Consider the following 18,685-nt stretch of genomic DNA (forward strand, 5'->3'; position numbering starts at 1 on the left):
GATTAGATGACATCTAGAGTATTTCATCTAGTTTTCAGCCCCCAACAGAAGAAAGACATTGATCAACTCAGTCAAGGATTGAGTTCACTAAAAGGTGACCAAGAGGATTAGGAAGCTGGAGCATTTGCATTACGAGGAGAGGCTGTAGAAACTGGGCTTATTCAGCTGTAAAAAGAGAACAATAAGGGCAGGGGCAAACTTAATAGCGACCTTTTAATATCTGCAAGGCTACCATTAAGAAGATGTCAGACTTTCCATGGTGATGCATGGTGGAGAATGAGAGGCAACAGATTGAGTTGAAACACGAGAGGTTCAAACCAGAGGACAGTCAGGCACTAGAATGGGAGGCTCAGAGAGATTATGTGGTCTCCATCCCTAAAGATTTTCAAGATGAAGCTGGATGAGCAAGGAGGTCTGACCTCATAGCTGACCCTGCTTAGTGAGAGATCAGACTAGAGACCCACAGATGACCCTTCAACCCTGAATTACCGATGCTCAGGGGGCTGGAGCACCTCTCCTATGAAGACAGCCTGAGAGCGTTGGAGCTGATAGTCTGGGAGAAGACTCCCAGATATCTTACAGCAGCCTACAAAAAAGATGGAGAGGGACTTTTTACAAGGGCATGTAGTGGTATGACCTGTGATGGTAGTGAAACACTGGAACAGGTTGCCCAAAGAAGTTGTCATGCCCCATCCTGGAAGTGTTTAACAGGGCTTTGAGCAACTTGGTGTATTGGAAGGTGTCCCTCCCTGTGCCAGGGGGGTTGGAACTAGGTGATCTTAAAAGTCCCTTCCAACTAAATAATCTTCCAAACCAAAAAATTCTGTAATCTTGTCCATCAGTCTCAAATGTGATTCTGTAGGAACTCATATAGTCTTTTGTTCTCCTCTTAAAAGTTATTTATTGGTAATAATTGCAGTGAAACTTGGTAGCCTGAGGGTGTGAGATGGCAGTAGTCTTTAGCTTGTCTGAAAGATCTCTCCAAGCTTGGTGAGACAGAAAAATAAATCCATTATTTTAAAGTATGGGTGTCTAGAAATTTAACATGCAAGTTTGTCACACTGGATTGTTTTTTTCTTCAGTATAAATGTTGTTCGAATTCTGACTTGTAAAGGTGCAGTGAGTTATCCCACCTTTTGGTGCACATGTGATATTTTTAATGTTCTTGAAAACATTTTTTTTCTTATCTTCTGTGACAGGTGAGAAGAAATTTGTCTGTCCAGAATGTTCAAAACGCTTTATGAGAAGTGACCACCTTGCCAAACACATTAAAACACATCAGAATAAAAAAGGTATTCACTCTAGCAGTACAGTGCTGGCATCAGTAGAAGCAACACCTGATGATACTTTGATTACTGCAGGAGGAACAACACTTATCCTTGCAAATATTCAACAAGGTTCTGTTTCAGGAATAGGAACTGTTAATACATCTGGCACCAGCAATCAGGATATTCTTACCAACACTGAAATACCTTTACAGCTTGTCACAGTTTCGGGAAACGAGACAATGGAGTAAATATTACACAAGATACCTATTAATTGTGGTTATTTTTATACAGTAGTGAGAAGAATATTGTTCCTAAGTTCTTAGATATCTTTTTATTGATGTGCAAAAATTTTTGGATTGACAGTAACTTGGTTATACATGACACTGAAATGCCTTACTTTGTATGATATTCCATAGTATATTAAAATGGTAAAATTGCATGGGTTTTGTAGGTACTTTTGGAATCTAGAAGAGATGAAATTTTACCAAGTTATATTAAAAAAAAAAAAAAAGGAATTTAAAGATGGAAATGGTAGTCTAACCAAATGCATCAATCCTGTGTGGTTTAGTGTAAAAAATGAGAACATGTTGGTATTTATCTATTGTAAGATAAAAGAAGTTGATGGGTGAAAAGAAATCATGTTATGATAAAAGAAATTTTGTAATTTTCTTGATGACTGGAATTTTTATTATGCATAACTGACAAATCAAGTTTCCAAGCAAATGTTACATAGTGTAGGCTTTACTTAGCTCATCAACTTGTCATTTTGAAGCTAATTATTTTAATTAGGTTAACTATGTACAATATTTTAAGCATTACTCTTGTAAGATTTTGAAAACTACATTTTAACATGGAACTCTAGGGATAGTCACCTTTTAAATCCTATTGAAAAGCCATGTTTAAGATTTAATTTGCCAAAATGATGTCTTGTTAATATTCTTTCAATAACCAAGGTGGGCAATATAACCAATGTTTGAAAAGTTTAAAATGTTAAAGAAATAAATATGTATAGGTTGAGGCATTTGGGTGGTAAGGCAAATGTTATAGTGAAGTATATCCCTTCTTTTGAACATTGGAGGACCAAAAATAAGGTGTATTGTGTCTCAGCAGTGATTTTTATCAAATCTTTTTTCCAAAAAACATCTGTCTGCCAGGGCCTTAAAAGCCATTATGTAAATTACCAGTAAAATATAACATATGCAAATACAACAGGAAAATCACTTCCATATTGACAGTACTCCCAAACATATGGATATAGTCATAGTGAACTAGGGGGTTTATGAGGTTTTTATTTGTTTGTTGTTTAGTTTTTGGTTAGTCAATCTGCATTTAAATATCAGCCATCTTTCGTTTTTTGCTTCTTCCCTTAAAAATTGTATGTATCCAGTACATTTAACTGATAAACATATATGTTTTTTATTATGCTGAATTTTCTTTTTATTTTTTAATTACTGTTTATATTTTCAATTATAGAAAAATGTACAAAATGAAGTTATATAGCCAGTCTGTAAGTGCTATACCATTTTCAAAAAATGTACAACGATACTTACTGCAGTTCACCTATTTACAAACATTTGGAAATCTGTTCATTTGTTATTCTTAAAACCACCTCAAATTTAAAGGCTACCTTATTGTACGTTTAAAGTGTATTATAACAGTGTGGTAGTTAATAAAACACTATTTTTTTTTTCTTTTGACTTACGTTTACTGTACTTCTTGTTAACTAATAAGGTGTAATTTCATAATACCTCTTGATAGCCTGAGATGTTTTATTATTTTGCATTAGCTGGTGGGAAGTAGAAATGGTGTTTCCTTTGCTTTTGTGGCTGAGGAAATGGTAATACACTACCTCCTCGCTATCGAAAAAACCCATCTGTATGTGCACAGACACACATTGCTGTATATTACATTGGTATATAAAGTGGTAACTTTTCTGACCTTATGCTGAACAGTGCTGGGAGTCATAGTCCATATCCTATAGAATATCAAAATAAAGTTGCATTTAAGTCCTCTGATACTTACATGCCACAATACAGACAGCCTCGATAGGGAGCTGTGGCTGAAAGGGATGTTGTACATGGAGTAAGAAAGACCAGTGAGAACTGTGAGATTGTAGAGGGCGATGGTTGTATATTATGCTGTAATGAAAGTGAAAAGCTTTTATTTGTGAAGTCTGAAGCCTTGGAGTATCAAATGGCCAGAGGAAAGACCTGAATAATTCAAGATAAACATGGTAGCATTCAGCCTAGAAAAGAGAGAACTGGAAAAAAGGGGAGATTTTCTGCATTTGTAGTTTAATGGAAAAAAAAAAAAAGTGATGCAAATTTTTTTAGACTCAGAGCAACAGGAATTGACAGGTATGGAGAAAAGGGAGTTAATTCACTATCCGCTTAATTTTCTATTCAATGAAATAAGAGAGTTGGGAAGTCACAAAAGCAGCAGCTTGGGGGGGAAGTCAGTTCTGCTTAGCCTTGCAACGTTCCATGGATGTTGTCAATGTTTTAAAATATACTCTGAATCCAGTTCCTTCATACAGGTGAGTAGGCTTGGTTTCTGAAAGTTGTTTTAGTTCACAGAGTGTTTTAGTATAAATTACTTCAATTGCTAATACTTAGGTTCTGTTCCTCATATCTCTAGCCATTTATAGCTATATTTGTGCTTTATTTTAAGAGGGAGGGAAGAGGGCTACTTTCTTAAGCTGCTTTTCAAAAGTTTTATGAAGGACACTTTTCAGTCATGCTAATCTGCGGATGAAGGTGTTTGGTGCCAAGGGTTTTGATGTCTCGTTGCTGAAGATGAGATTCAAGTTCTGAGTTTCTCAGAACTTTAAGGCTCAGTGCATCAAGTAGTAACTTTAATTAATGTTTAGATGGCACATTTTTTTTGGTAGGATATTTTGTTGTTAAGAAGCTTCAGAAGGTAGAAGTTTTGGAAGAAAGTAGCTCTGGAAATATGTAGGAAAAAGACTGATGGAAAGCCTGTAGTCTAAGGGCCATTGCCTAATGGCTCATAGCCATAGTGTTTGTGTTATTTGAGAACACTGCTGCATGTGTTTGTGTGTTATGGGATAGTAAGTTTTGAAAGATCTCTGCTTACCTGCAGGGCAAAGGTCACCATCCAAAGTATAAGAACTTTGGTGTATCTGTGTTGTTGCTACCTCATGGCTTTCTTCATTGTCACTCTAGTAACTCGTATGATACCAAGACAAAATTCTGTGTTCTGTAGAAGTTTTTCCGAGTTTGTGGATCAGTTCTTCATGTGTTCCTGATGATGGTTGCTTGGTGTGCTTCTTGCTTCTTATTGGTAGGTTCTATGGCACTTTATATATTTATCTTCATGTCAGACTTCCTTGTGTGTATGGTTTCTCGGTACAGTAGTCTTTAGATTCTTGGATGGTTTATATCTCTTGCAGACTGACATAATTGCTAATAAAGAAGACGTTAAAACTGGTTCTGCAACTGAGTGTGAGCTTGAGAGCAGTCCATGTTACCAGTTTCAACAGTCTGAGTACTTCCTTTCAGAATTCAAGGCTTTTACGTAACTTCCTATAATCTAAGTATTCTTGGCCTCATTCCTGAGTGAACTGATGGTTTGATCCTTGAAAGTTAGCAGCTACTACTGATTCTTGTAGAAGACAAGAGGTTTATTTACTAGGCCAAGGGGCACTGACTAAGGAGAATGATATCATTGAAACACTGATGAGTAGCAGGATTTCTGGTTTGAAGATTCAGGTTTTCCCCTGGAAGGGACTCCACAGAGCTCTTCTTTCAGCTTGTCTGAACAAGAAATACCAGGTTTTGGTTTGAGGCATTTTGAGATATTGGAATCTGTAAGATAAGCTTTCCCAATGGCCTCAGGGAAGCTTTGATATGTGTGTTTAACTAGCTGTGGGTGCTGGGGAATGAAGCTCATAGTCACCTGTTAAGTGGTTCTTAGTTCCTTTAAGCAAAGAAGTAAGGAGCAGGTGGTTGTCTTTCCTCCAGGTTTTTATCACCTCTATTATGACCAGAAGGGTGGAGCATGCACTGTAGAACAGGGCAGAAACAGCTGACATGGCTGGCTCAAATCTTATCTAGCAGATGGTATTTTCTGTAAAAAGACCACCTCCTTTTGATGCTCCAGAATTGTTCATTACTACTTCAGTGTGTTCTGGTACATCTTTCATGTAACCTGTATCTGTAATCTGTAGGACACCTGCTAGGATCTTAGTCAGATGTGTAGGTGCTTTTAGCAGTATTGCTCCGAATGGGATCAGTAGTTTGTCCCAAGAACCTGTGACCACTTCCTGGTAGTGAAGCAAGGATGTGTGGGGGCCTTCACCTCATGTCCAGATTCATCTGTCTTTCCCAGTTCCTGAGACCAACAAGAGACCACAAGCAAAGGAAAAAGGTAAAAAAGCTCTTCAGTGTGATGTTGGGGTTTCGCAGCAGTTGAAAGATTCAAGTTGTCCACTAGTTTAGGATTGTGCTGCATGGCTTTTTGCAGTGCCTCAGACTCTGTACTTGGAACATAACTATGTATGAAATGTGAACACAGCTGGATTTTTAGGTTCACCACAAAGGATGTATTTTGTTGGATACAAGATTTTCTATGTTTTGTGTACATATGTGTGTGTGGGGGGGTAGTAGTATGTTATTTTGAAGATTCTTCACCCAGAAGTCAGAAATGTGCCTGCCAGTGTTTCTTCACTTCAGTGGTAAGGTCTTCACTCTCTCTAACAGTTATAGTTAGTTTCAAACTTTGTATGGTAAATCCAATAGCTTGATGCTTATTAGGACCTAAAATTGCCCATACAAAGAAGGTTTAAGGTTTGCTTATTTTGAAATGAAGGAACACGTAAAACAGTGTCTGCTGCTTTTCTTTCATAACACAGTAGAGAGAAACCCTGTGCTACTCTAGTGTCTCTACTAGACAGGAATCACACCCATTTTCCACACCAGAGGTGTATTGGTGGTTTGTGTCAGGTTATTCTGTGCTCTAGTTTCTGAAAGACTGTATCAAAAGGAAATATTTTATGAAAGGGGTTCTACATAGGTTTACTTAAAAGGCATTTCTGACTCAAACCAGAGACTCTCTGTAACTCCAGAACTGACTTTCGCATTTTGAGGCTCACCAAGCCCCTGTCCAGGCAAGTTGTTACACATTCTCAAGCCCTATCATTGCTGAGTTGGCAGAAGAATGCTCTGAAAATTATCTGCAAGGAAATAACTTTCCCTCCCCTGCTACGCTTTCTCAAACAGACCAATTGCGTGGAGTCTGAATTCAACATGAGAGGGACACCAGCAGGAAAAGGTTCCAAAGCAAGACTTGTGACTCTTAATTTGTGCACAGCTTTTCAGCTCCCTTTGAAAGCTCAGATCTCATGCTAGTGGCATGCCTAACAGATAGAACAAGATTTACTTCTCTATATATCTTAAAACACATGCATTTTTCACAAAGCTACTTGAAGAACAATACCAAGGATTGCAGGCTGCTAGATCACTGTAGCAAGTAATTTTCAAGCACTGATGATTAGTTGATTAGTAGCATCATATTCCAGTACACCTTTCTCCAGAAAGGTCTTTCAAATAAGGACCCTGACAGGAAAAGAGCCCTCAGAGAGATGAGTGAGCTGGCTTCCAGGTTTGGATAAAATATCTCTGAAACGTTATGTTATCCAAAGGAGTCCCTGACTTTCACATATGTTGGGCCACCCACAGTTTTAAGTTCTCCCTTCTGTTTCTTTAGGACTTACTCCCCTATGCAAGATACATAACTTTATTCGTCATTTATGCACAAAGCCCACAAATGGCTACTTCATCACAGACACTTCCTAACTGGATTTTTTTTCCCCTTCATCAGATTGTGTTTTGATTTGGCAAACACTTGGGAGAATAACAGTCTACTCCATCATGTTGCAAGCACCATGGCTGCTGTGTTAAGAAATGACACCCTAGTATAGGTTTGCAGGAAAAATCACTTGGATTCTGTGCATCTGTTCACCCTATGGTGGAGGCATCATGGTGACGTTTGTGATGAGAATGATATACGTTGACTGGTTAAATTGGTTCCTGCTTTCTATCCTCTCTGTCTAGGCCACTGCGTGAGTCATTGTCAGTATCTAGGGAAGGTGGCTGAATGCAACAAAATCCCATTGCTTCTACTTTCTGTAGGTTTTGGAGACCTTTTTCTCTGTGTGTGTGCATTCTGTGAACCCTTCTTTCCTGTCGTACTGTAGTCTGGTTCTAGTACTGCAGATGGTACTACTGGAAGTTTTAGTGGTGAAAATGATGGCTCCAGAAAGGGAAGAAGGGATGTCTTGTGCTGTTAGGTTGGCTGCAGCCTGCACTGGGACCTTCTACCAGCCCTGAACTCCTGCTGTTTCAGGTCACACTCTACCTGTTTTGGAGGTGTTGAGCACAAGCTAATCTGACACGGCTGTATCCCTTACTGTGTAAGCCTTGGACCCCGGCTGGGACCCCTGCTACAGTAGATACAGGTCTGTGTGGCAACACTGCCATGTTTGTCAAGAGCAGCACTGGGGAGCGGGTAAGAGCTGAGGTAGATGGGCTGGTAACAAGCAGCTTGTTAGTACCAGCCACTGAACAAGAAGTTAATAAAGCAGTACTCCTGGGGCAGAGCTTATGGGCTGGTAAGAAGACTTGTGAAACGTTAGAACCAAGTGAGGATGGCAACAAAGAGCTATGTGTAGGACAAGGGATTTGGAGCAGGACTGCAGAAGGCTGTGGAGACACACAACAGTGAGAGTTCGTATAGTTTATGGATCCTAATCCCTGAACCCTCCACTGAAACCTTCTGGGGTCCAGGTTCCAGACACGTGTGAATGCTGTAGGTGGATCAGATGAGATACAATAAAGCGAAGAAAGGGGACAGAAGGAAAACTTTGAGTGTTACGTAGAGCTTTCTGGCATTTGTGATGTTTCCACAGCAGTCTTTACTGCTTTTTGTCTCTTTACTGCTGTTGTGCACCTCCTTTTCCTGTCATAGTTCTCCTGACAGGTCACCATATGCCATAAACCCAGCAAGAGAGCACATGCTAGATGGAGGTTTGCCACAGATATGTGTTATTGCTTGAGGACTAATAAAGCGTGTATCGGGTAATATACACAATTGAAGGTGATTTATGATGGAGAAAAACAGCTATGGGTGGTGTCTGGCTGAATCATAAAATCACAGAATAGTTAGGGTTGGAAAGGACCTCAAGATCATCAAGTTCCAACCCCCTGCCATGGGCAGGGACACCTCACACTAAACCATGTCACCCAAGGCCTCGTCCAACCTTGCCTTGAACACCACCAGGGATGGAGCATTCACAGCTTCCCTGGGCAACGCATTCCAGTGCCTCACCACCCTAACAGTAAAGAATTTCCTCCTTATATCCAATCTAAACTTCCCCTGTTTAAGTTTTAACCCGTTACCACTTGTCCTATCACTACAGTCCCTAATGAAGAGTCCCTCCCCAGCATCCCTATAGCTCCCCTTCAGATACTAGAAGGCTGCTATGAGGTAATTCTGTCCTTTCATTTTAAATGCAGGGATAGCAGCGTTTAGGAATTGGATTGGGAACTAAATACGAGAGTGGGGCTTGGTCCTGTAGCAAAATCAACGTTTGCCTCTTGGCTTTTATGACTCTTCTGCACGTTGGCTTTATTTGTTGTCTGAGAAGGCTGTTTCCCAGTTCCCTCCACCACAAAAGCTTTGATTGCCTGCTGTGGCTAGAGCTGGTCTCTGCATCTCTCTTGCCATGTAAGGCCGTAGCTGGCCAGTGACAGCAGCATAGGCCCAGACACCACAGGGACGCTTGTGCCAAAGGACTCACAGCCCTCCTCACACTACCACAGCTGTTCTGGATCCATCTCCACAGACGTACACACGCACAGACAGCACAAATTAAGTAACATTATTTATTTTGGAGACCAGTCCAAAGGGCTGGCCCGGGTCCTGCCTGCAGCAGGGGATCCACGGCCTAGCGGTGGGGCAGGCACTGTGGCCTTCAACCTCCCCCTGCTCCCCCATTGCCCTCATCAGGCAGCATGTGGGGCTGAGCGTGGGATGTGTCTGGTGGGGGTGCAGGCCAAGGGTGTGAGCGTGTGGTGCTGGGTTTTTTTAAGTGACCTTTGGTCAGTGTTGGGCTTTGTTTTTAAATGGTGTTTGGTCAGAGTGCTGCCATGGCAGTGAGGAAGGGTCACTGCGGCTGTGAGGGGGTGTCATGTGCAGGCCAGTGCCTCGTGTTTTTGGCTTAAATGTGTAATTCCATCTAGGGTTATTTGTGGCAAAGCTGCTGTCTGAGATAATGGGATTTATTCGTATTTTTTCCATGTGTGTCTGTAGCTGTTTTTACTAAATGTAATTTGCCCTAAATATATAATTGTTTGACAGCTTGAAATGCTTCCAAAGCAGCCATTCAGGTTTTTCCTGTAAATAGCACACCTTTGAAAATTATATCAATACTTAATGTCATTTTGGGACTCAGAGGAAGGAATAGCAATGGGAAGTATTTCAAATGTGGGAGATTTGAGGGACCTGGCATATTTTACAATTTTCCCTCTCGGTGCGTGTATGATGTCAAATAGGAACACAGAGCAATTGTGGATGAGGTCCGGCTTCAGGAGCAGAGTGAGGGAGGTGAACTGCCATTTCCAGCGTTAAACCTCCCACTGCATTCATCTTCAGCCTTACTTAACATGTGCCTCTTCTGCAGCTCTCCAAAGAAGCCCCTTTGCTCCTCCTGCCTCTTACGAGCAAGAGCAACAGATGTTTCCTTGTCTGTTTATTTGTGGGAGGCAGAAAGCTCTGGGGTAGAAATGCTCATAACTTTATTTTGTCCTGCTTATGGGAGGAGCAATGTGAAGAAAATGAGGACCCTGCTCTTGACTGTTGAACGCATAAAAGGGGCAAAAGAGTTAATTGTGGTCTGACGTCACTTTGAGGGATCTTTACATCTGCCAATGTTAAGTAAGCTCAAAGCGCTATTCGTGGATGTCTCTTGTCCAGTCATCGTATATGGTATCACAGTCCATATAATTTCATGCAATAAAGCCTATACAATTAGAGAAACCCCTTTTATAAAAAATACAATTAAGTGTGTGAATTCATAAGTAATTTATTGCTTACAAACAAGTTTTATGCTTTTGTTATGGTAAGGCTTACATCTACTTTTATGACACAAGTGGATGATCACCACAGTAAAACTCAGTTCAGTGTAATGCAACAAATAATTAATCAGGTGAAACACTTATTGAGTAAGTATTTTGAATAAATTTCTCCCAGTGTTCATTACTTTTTTAATACTTTAAAATCAGGCTAGTTTTGAAATTCAGCACCAGATACTGTGAGAAAATTGCAGAGTTTGGGACCAGAGCATGTGAACAGCTGTAAAAGATTACAATAGAATCATTAAAAGAAATGGATAAAGTTATGTAAGTTAAAAAACCCAAACCAACAACACCAAAACTCTCACACATTTGACATGTCAAATAGAAACAGTTTGCAACCTGAATGTTAAAAGACTGGTGTGTGCACGCAAAATGTGATTTGTTTTTCAAATGCACTGTTCAGTACATCTTAGGGATCCCTGCAATTTAGAATGACATTTCTCTTTGAGCATATTTTAACCTGCACTTAATCTAAGGAAATGCTTGAAGTAGCAATAACCGGAAAAGACCACAGAGGCCAAAAGTTTTCTGCTTTTTTTCTTGTTTAGTTTCTCTGTCTGGCAACACAGTTTGTGATCTGTCAGTTCAGTTCGTGCAGAAGATCTGTGCATAGCAGGCAAGCGAAATATTGTGGTCCTGCAATCCCAAGACTTTCCAACCAGGCTGAGATACAGGTACAGCATTTGATGCTATCGGGTAATATGTGGCTTCATTGTTTGTAAAAGAGATCTTGTATCCTTTGTTATATATCCTTTGTATATGGAATCATTTGAAGGCAATGAAATATTGCTTGTTATCTTAGATATTTATTTTTTTTCTTGGAGCATGAAAATTTTGCATGTTTTGAGGAAGACAAAGGTAGTAAAAGGGTCCAAGGCTATTTACAAGCAAGCATCTGAGTTAAGAGAACATGCTTTCCTGCTTCTCTTCAGCCAGGTAAACATAAGTACTTGCATGAAACTGTTTAACTATTTACTTCTGTGCTTGTCTCTCTCATTCTTTTCATTTCAAGAAAGAATACAGAAAACATTTCTAACAGCAGTCTTAAACATCTATCCAGTTACTTGGTTTTATCTCAAAGACTGTGATGGAATCATGTCCTCCTTAATGTTCAGTGGATGGAGAATTTAATTCAAGGTGTTAATTTGAGGTGGCTGCTTTAATGGGAAGCGTCCGCATAATTCAGGTCAGAAGCAGAGGGCTTCTGTCATTCCTCTCTCTGTCTTAATGTTTGATTTCTCTATCTCCTTTGTATTATTTCTCTCCCATTCCCTTTATCTCTCCAGAGTCTTTCCTCTGTCCTCTCTCCCTCTTACAGAAAGTACTTAGTATATGTTTTTTGCTTTTCTGTGCAATTTTTAGTTCTTAGACATAAAAAATGTTGTACAGTAAATTACTGACTTTTACTAGACTCCTCTTATTACAATTTCTGCTGTCAGTATTCAGAACTTCACCAAATTCTGGAATAGTTGTCTTTCCCATTTTTAAAGGCTCTTGAGCACGATGAAAATGATGCAGACATGAGAGCATGTTTGAGAATATCATGGTTAAAAATTTGTAGTTTACACTACTGAAAACCCAAACATCTTTAGCGAGAGATCAGAATCCATTTCAGGCTAAGCTTGACTCTCTGAGTATTCAGCCATATGAAAAGAGAAATGGCTTTGGCTGTCACAAACTTTATGGTTGGAAATTTGTTAAATAAAGCAAGCTGCATAGAGGAACTGAGGAGTACTGGCTGCAAAGACAGCCCAAGAAAGCAAATTGTGAGCTCGAGCTTGGAAATGTGCTACTTAAGTTGCAGAATGGGACTATTTCTGAAACTATGAAAGCAAAATTAGAGGTATAGCAAGCAAATAATAGATCCAGTACTGCTCAAGGAAATAATATGTTGCTGAAATGGAGACTTCCGTATCCATACAGAAGAGAATGAAAAGTGAGGAAAACACACAATGATAGCAAACCTCTTAATTCAGTTTAAAGGAAATTGTGTGAGAAACCTAGTCACCCCTGTTAAAAAGAAGGGAAAAAAGCTCCAAGAATTCTACGTGATTATTAAGAAAGAGAAAGAAAGCTGATAAGAAAGCGTTTTTCTGTGTATTTTTCAATTCTTTATGTATGAGGGGGTTTTTGGTTTTCCGTATTTTTCATATTGCCTCTGTCTTAGATTCAATTATGTTCTGACTTCCTTACAGTCGGTTTAGCCTTGCTGGAAAGAGGTTAAATAGCTCACACATCTATTATGGAGATTCAGTTAAACTGGAGTAGAGACAGATAGCAAACTTTTCCTGACTAAACCTTTTTTTTAGGATATATCATAATAGACTCTGAAATAAAAGGTGGAGCTACCTGAAAAACGGCATTTCTTCTGAGAACACTGATGGGGGAGAAAGCTCATAAAGTATAATGACAGAATTAAAACATAGCAGCTTTGTCTGTGGCAGGGAAAATGGAGAAAAGACCTGATAGAAACAAATTGCTGGATGAAATTAAAAAAAAAAAAAAAAAAAAAAAAAAGATTTGGCAAAGCAGCAGAGGAACACAGATTCTGAAAGAACCCTCAAGCAGCTTACTATCCTTAGAGGCCAATTAGACCTGAATCAGTCAGGAAAGACAGAAAGAGCCCTCCTCGGGCTTAATGAAAATTTATATCAAGCAAAATAAAGCCCTGAGATTATTGGCATATAAGGCATAGAATGTGAAGAGAAACAAGCTAGCTTGGCTATTAATGATACCAGGGTTGTATTTACATTTTAAACAAAATATATTTGTAAAGTCTTTGAAGGTTTTCTGTGTCCATCTGTATATTAACAAAAAATCGGCTCCAGCTGACAAAATAATGTATGTAATGAAGCAAATATGCCCCCAGGTTCCAGCTGCCCAAATCACCATTTGAAGCCATCTGAATAAGAAAACTATTAGAAAATATCTTCAGAAAAATGCCAGCTAGCCCAGAGAGCAAGACTTTTAAACTCTTTTAAACACCTTACTTGGCAACTTGTAATAGCAATTTGTGCTTTTACATACTGGTCAGTTTCTGCTTTTAGAAGTTGATAAGTTGCTTTGCAAGAGCTTGCTAAAGCATCTCTGTTAAACTTCATTGTTGTATGGTACATTAGAAGGATGTAATCATCACTATATATAAACCTTGCTTATAGTAAGGGCACCATTTACTAAAAATGGTAAAGAAAGCACGCGAAGTTAGGCCTCTTGCCCTGTGTCCCCAAACCTTGGACTTCCTGCAGTCATTTTAAGAGTGTGGCAATTGAACACTATTTTGCTAAAATACCAATTTCCATTAAAAAAGTTTTAGTAAAAAATTCGTGTTTTCAGTTTCCCTATAAGTTTTCCTAAAGAGTCAAATAGAAAAATAAATCAGAGAGATGAGTAACTCTGGGTTAAAATCAGTACTTCTCCTCAAATTCCCACTTTTTAGACATACGATTTTAGCATCTGCAAATGAAGCATGTACCAAACCCCATGTGACTGCTATCTTAACTGTCTTGAAAGTCAGTTCTAGTTTAGGTTGATAGACACTACTGTCTTTCTTCTTTCAAAAGATACTCATAGTGAAAACTTTCAAATGGACTCTTGAGTTTTGAGAGCTTAAGAGGCAGGACCTAAAGCTCCCAAATTACAAAAAGTGAAAGGAACCAAGGAATAATTTAGATTTAATCAGGAAATAAATATCCAAAATAGATTCCCTATCTCACTGATTATCTTCCTTAGGGGCAGGGAAAAGCCTCTGGATATGGGCTCTGTAGAGAAGATGAGTCCTCATCCACAGAATTGTTTATATGGTTTGCATAGGATTTCCCATATTTGCTCATTGTTTCTTTCAGAATTCAATTGCAAAATTTTGAGACATCTCTGAAACAATTCCTGCATGCTTTTGGGTAATCCATTTTATCCCTGTTTTTCTATATCTGTTAAAGTACTTCCTATGGATATGCAATGCTCTAATTACTTTCTATGCTGTACAGTTCCTGATGCCTTTAGAAGTAATATATAATTTTAAAAGTAATTTTAAAGATGGAGGATGTGTAAGTCAATGTTACCAGTCATGGATATTTTATTTACAGCCCTAAGTGCTTCCATTTGTAGGAATTTGACAGAGTACAATAGTTCTGCAATAAGGTATATCAGCTAATGACTTTGTAATATGAACTGTGTATGTCCTGCCACAAAACAGAACAGGCAGAACATAAATTGATTCTTCATATGTGAACAGCTGGAATGTGAGGGGGTATATTTATGCATATAAATGTATGTTACCATGTTATCTTGGTCTCTGTACAGTACCTCTTATTCCTGAGAGGTTTCTTTCAGAAGTGTAAGTATTCTCTCCCCACCATCTCCCAGATTCACATTTTAGAACCCCAATTATTTCCCTGTGTTTGACTTATTGACAGATTCGTCATGTTCCTTTCAACTGAAACAGTTATGATGGCTGGCCACACACAGTGCCTGAGGATGTGAAAATGTATTTCAAAAAGCAGCAAAGTAAGGCAGTCTTCTTGAAGAATTAATGGCAGCAAGAACTTATTTACCCTTCCCCTAGTAGGTGGGAACCACAGAGGCAGCTGAAGAATAAGTACTCATTCTGTGTGCTGTATCTGATTATCAGTATAAACCATAGTGTTTGGGAACAGAAATGGATAACAAGAAGAAACATATAAAATTCTTGTCATACTTTTGTTTAGTTTAGTGAAAGCAAAATAAGACTTTATTTTTTTTTTTTAATTTTCATAAAGAAACTGTAGGGTTTTTTCTTTGACTTTTTTGTCATGATGTCCAGTAACACACAGCAACAGCACTAAGGCTGTATCTGCCTTACTATCATATTATAAATATACCAAGGCAGCAATTTTCCTATAGAACTAGAACAAGGAAGTGTATATTCATACATATATGAAACGTGTATATATAAGCTTGGGTGTCAAGGACTAATTTTGTTTCCCAAAAATATTAATTTGAAAGGGCAGTGCTAAAGACCTGTTTATAATTTATTTTTATGTTCCCATTAGAATACCAAATGGTTGCAAAATATTCAGATTCAGCACAGAGCTAATTTTTTTTATCTTATTCACCCCTACAGAATTAGCGTGCTTGAATTCAAGGCAAGAAGTTCCCAATTTGGGTCTCATTTGCTTGTTTGTTTTACTTTGCAATCTAAATGGCTTCCCTTTCTCTTAGGCCTCATCACAGAGTTGAATAAAGAGTGAGACTTGAAGTTGCTTGGGAAAAGAGAAGTTGCAAAAGAAGACAGTAAGTACTTAGTAAGAGGAGGCAAGGGTTAAGGCCTGGGACCACAGAACAGCTGGAATATGTTAATTTTACAGGAAGGCAGCCCAGAGAGGCAGTGTGAATTGCCAGCAGGTGGTTGGGAATCACTGGATAACTCAGTAGTGGGACTGGAAGTGGTGAGACTCTGCTTCTTACTGTGATGACTCGACTAATTTCACCAAAAGCCTGTTTTTCTATATAACAGGAGACCTCTGTCAAAGCCCATTAAAGTAAATTTAGCATCCCCTGCTTGTTTTGACACTGTTTACATTTGCTGTATCTCTTAAAGATTTACCTTATTCCTTCTCTGAAGACGGAAAAAGGACTGCTTGACTGAAAGACAGGCTTCAAAGTGTGAGACACTGATGTGTCCTTGGAGAAACTGTCTTAGAGTCAAGCAGACACTGTTTTGTTAAGAGAAGATGCAAGCAGTCAAGTGTGGGAAGAAAGGTCTGCTGGGGTTTCTCTCCCTCCTGCGGTAAGGAAAGCTATGTTGACAGAGACAGCTGCTCTCACCACAGTGACACTTTGCTGTGATTTGCAGTACTGGTCTGTGTTCTGCAGAATTCTTAATTGTAAAGTGGGCTTTGCTCTGGGTGGCACTATACAAAGACAAGAGGCTGTCCCTGGCCCAAAGACGTTGCAGTGTAGGTGTAAAATGAGATGACAGCAAGTGGACATGGAGAGAGGAAAACAGAAGGACCCAACAACAGTGCAACTCTGGTAGCATGGCATGGCAGTTTTCTCAGCATTTGATTGGCACTGTGCTAAAAGAGTTTGAAGGGATGATTTGAAGATAGAATCCTGAACATGTATTTCTGGAAAGCTCCTCCCAGGTGTAGGATAGTGCATGTGTTCTCATTTGACAATCTAATAAGGTGGCATTTGGCAGGATTGGAAGAAACAATACTGGACTAGCCAAGATGGGAGATGATGGGAACTTTGAGAAGGTTTTTATCTATATGGACGAGTGGGAAAAATATCTCAAGCACTAACCAGCAAGGCTCTATAGACCTACAGAGAAGTCTAAATTGATGTCTGGATTATGTGTTTGAGTGATAGGCAGGATGGAAGTATTACTGTGGCTATGACAGAAGACGTGCAAGGTTAACTTGAAGAGAGAGAAAGAAGGTTGGGGAGAGTGACAGCTCTATTTCAGCCACAGTGATCATCCGCTAGTAATTCAGAGGGAGCTTTCGGAGAGTAGATGAAAATGTATTTTCAGAAAGATGCAGGTGCTGGGAAACTGAGGTAATTTGTGTTCTGAGTGTGCACCAGAGGAATTTCTGTTTGAAGTCAAAGGAGGTAATCACAGTATCACAGTATGTTAGAGATTGGAAGAGACCTCAAAAGATCTTCTAGTCCAATCCCCCTGCCGGAGCAGGAACACCTAGATAAGGTTACACAGGAACGTGTCCAGGCGGGTTTTGAATGTCTCCAGAGAAGGAGACTCCACAACCTCCCTGGGCAGCCTGTTCCAGTGTTCTGTCACCCTCACTGAAAAGAAGTTTCTTCTCAAGTTTAAGTGGAACCTCTTGTGTTCCAGTTTGCACCCATTGCCCCTTGTCCTATCATTGTTTGCCACTGAGAAGAGCCTGTCTCCACCCTCGTGACACTCCCCCTTTATATATTTATATGCACTAATAAGGTCACCCCTCAATCTCCTCTTCTCCAAACTATAGAGACCCAGCTCCCTCAGTCTTTCCTCATAAGGGAGATGCTCCACTCCCTTAATCATCTTAGTTGCCCTGCGCTGGACTCTCTCCAGCAGGTCCCTGTCCTTCTTAAACTGAGGGGCCCAGAACTGGACACAATATTCCAGATGAGGTCTCACCAGGGCAGAGTAGAGGGGAAGGAGGACCTCTCTCGATCTACTAACCACCCCCCTTCTAATACACCCCAGGATGCCATTGGCCTTCTTGGCCACAAGGGCACAGTGTCGGCTCATGGTCACCCTGTCGTCCACCAGGACCCCCAGGTCCCTCTCCCCTACACTGCTCTCTAACAGGTCGTTCCCCAACCTATACTGGAACCTGGGGTTGTTCCTGCCCAGATGCAGGACTCTACACTTTCCCTTGTTATATTTCATCAAGTTATTCCCCGCCCAACTCTCCAGCCTGTCCAGGTCTTGCTGGATGGCAGCAATGTTTAGAGTTTTCAGGGGGAATACTAAGCGAGGACAGAGGCCCAAAGAATCCACACCATAGGTGTAAGGTTAGAGATTTCGGGCATGAATGGGGGAGTACAAAGAAACAAAATGCCTGATAGAGAGCTGGCAAGATGGAGAGCAGTCACAGGGATTTCTCCATACAGACCCTGCAAAGGCAAGCAGATATTAGAAGCAAAAGAAAATGTTAAGCCTCAAGTTAAGAAAGAATAGGGCATCAAGAAAAGTCTTCCTAACAGTTAAGGCCAACTGAGTCAGGGGCTGGTGTACCTCAGAAAAATTTCAGGCAGAAGAAATGAAAACAACTTTAGAGTACATAGCAGCATCATATGAAGGTGAACGTACTGAGGGTTGGTGATGATTAGGAAATGTCCAACAGAGATTATAGGAGTTTTTTTTTAAAGACAGGAGATCTTAAAATTCAAAGGAACAAGCTGCAGCCAGAAATCCAATTCCCTCATAACTGAACACTGGTCACTAATGTAGTCTTCTATATTTCTTTACATGGCTATATCTTGTAGTTATATTTTGCTATGTCTTTGTAGATTTTCCAGAGTAGTATGTAAAATGTTCAGATTTGTGCTGAGACTCAGCATTTATGAATCTTCCTGTTTTGCTAATAATAAACCTGTTTTTTTTCCAGCTTTATGCTCGACTAAGTGAACAAAACGCATGACATCTAAGAATTGATTAAAGAATTGAATGGAAAATATGGTTAAGATTTGATACTTATTTTCATTGTAGCTAGCCAAAATTTTTGTTCCAAAATACATTCCATTGAAACTATGGCACTGTACTCCAATGAAACT

The 18,685-nt window shown here is 39.6% G+C and overlaps 1 protein-coding gene and 1 long non-coding RNA gene across 3 annotated transcripts in view; both read left to right on the forward strand.

Moving 5' to 3' along the window:
* Positions 1–2,965, forward strand: part of SP3 (Sp3 transcription factor) — a 36,031-nt gene extending 33,066 nt beyond the window's left edge. For both annotated transcript variants that reach the window (XM_061380174.1, XM_061380181.1), the window contains one exon: positions 1,200–2,965. In XM_061380174.1, the coding sequence (XP_061236158.1) occupies positions 1,200–1,516 (317 nt within the window). In that variant the 3' untranslated portion in view covers positions 1,517–2,965. The remainder of the gene's footprint in view (positions 1–1,199) is intronic.
* Positions 2,966–11,235: 8,270 nt separating this feature from the next.
* On the forward strand, positions 11,236–15,900 carry LOC133224415 (uncharacterized). The gene is made up of 3 exons (XR_009728847.1): positions 11,236–11,359; positions 14,836–14,926; positions 15,620–15,900. It is a non-coding gene; the product is annotated as an uncharacterized LOC133224415 (long non-coding RNA).
* The last annotated feature ends 2,785 nt before the right edge of the window (positions 15,901–18,685 follow it).

Source organism: Neopsephotus bourkii, unplaced genomic scaffold, assembly GCF_033783945.1.
Source record: "Neopsephotus bourkii isolate Nb327-2 ecotype Australia unplaced genomic scaffold, CSIRO-AGI_Nbou_v1 NB_196, whole genome shotgun sequence".
Classification (NCBI taxonomy): domain Eukaryota; kingdom Metazoa; phylum Chordata; class Aves; order Psittaciformes; family Psittacidae; genus Neopsephotus; species Neopsephotus bourkii.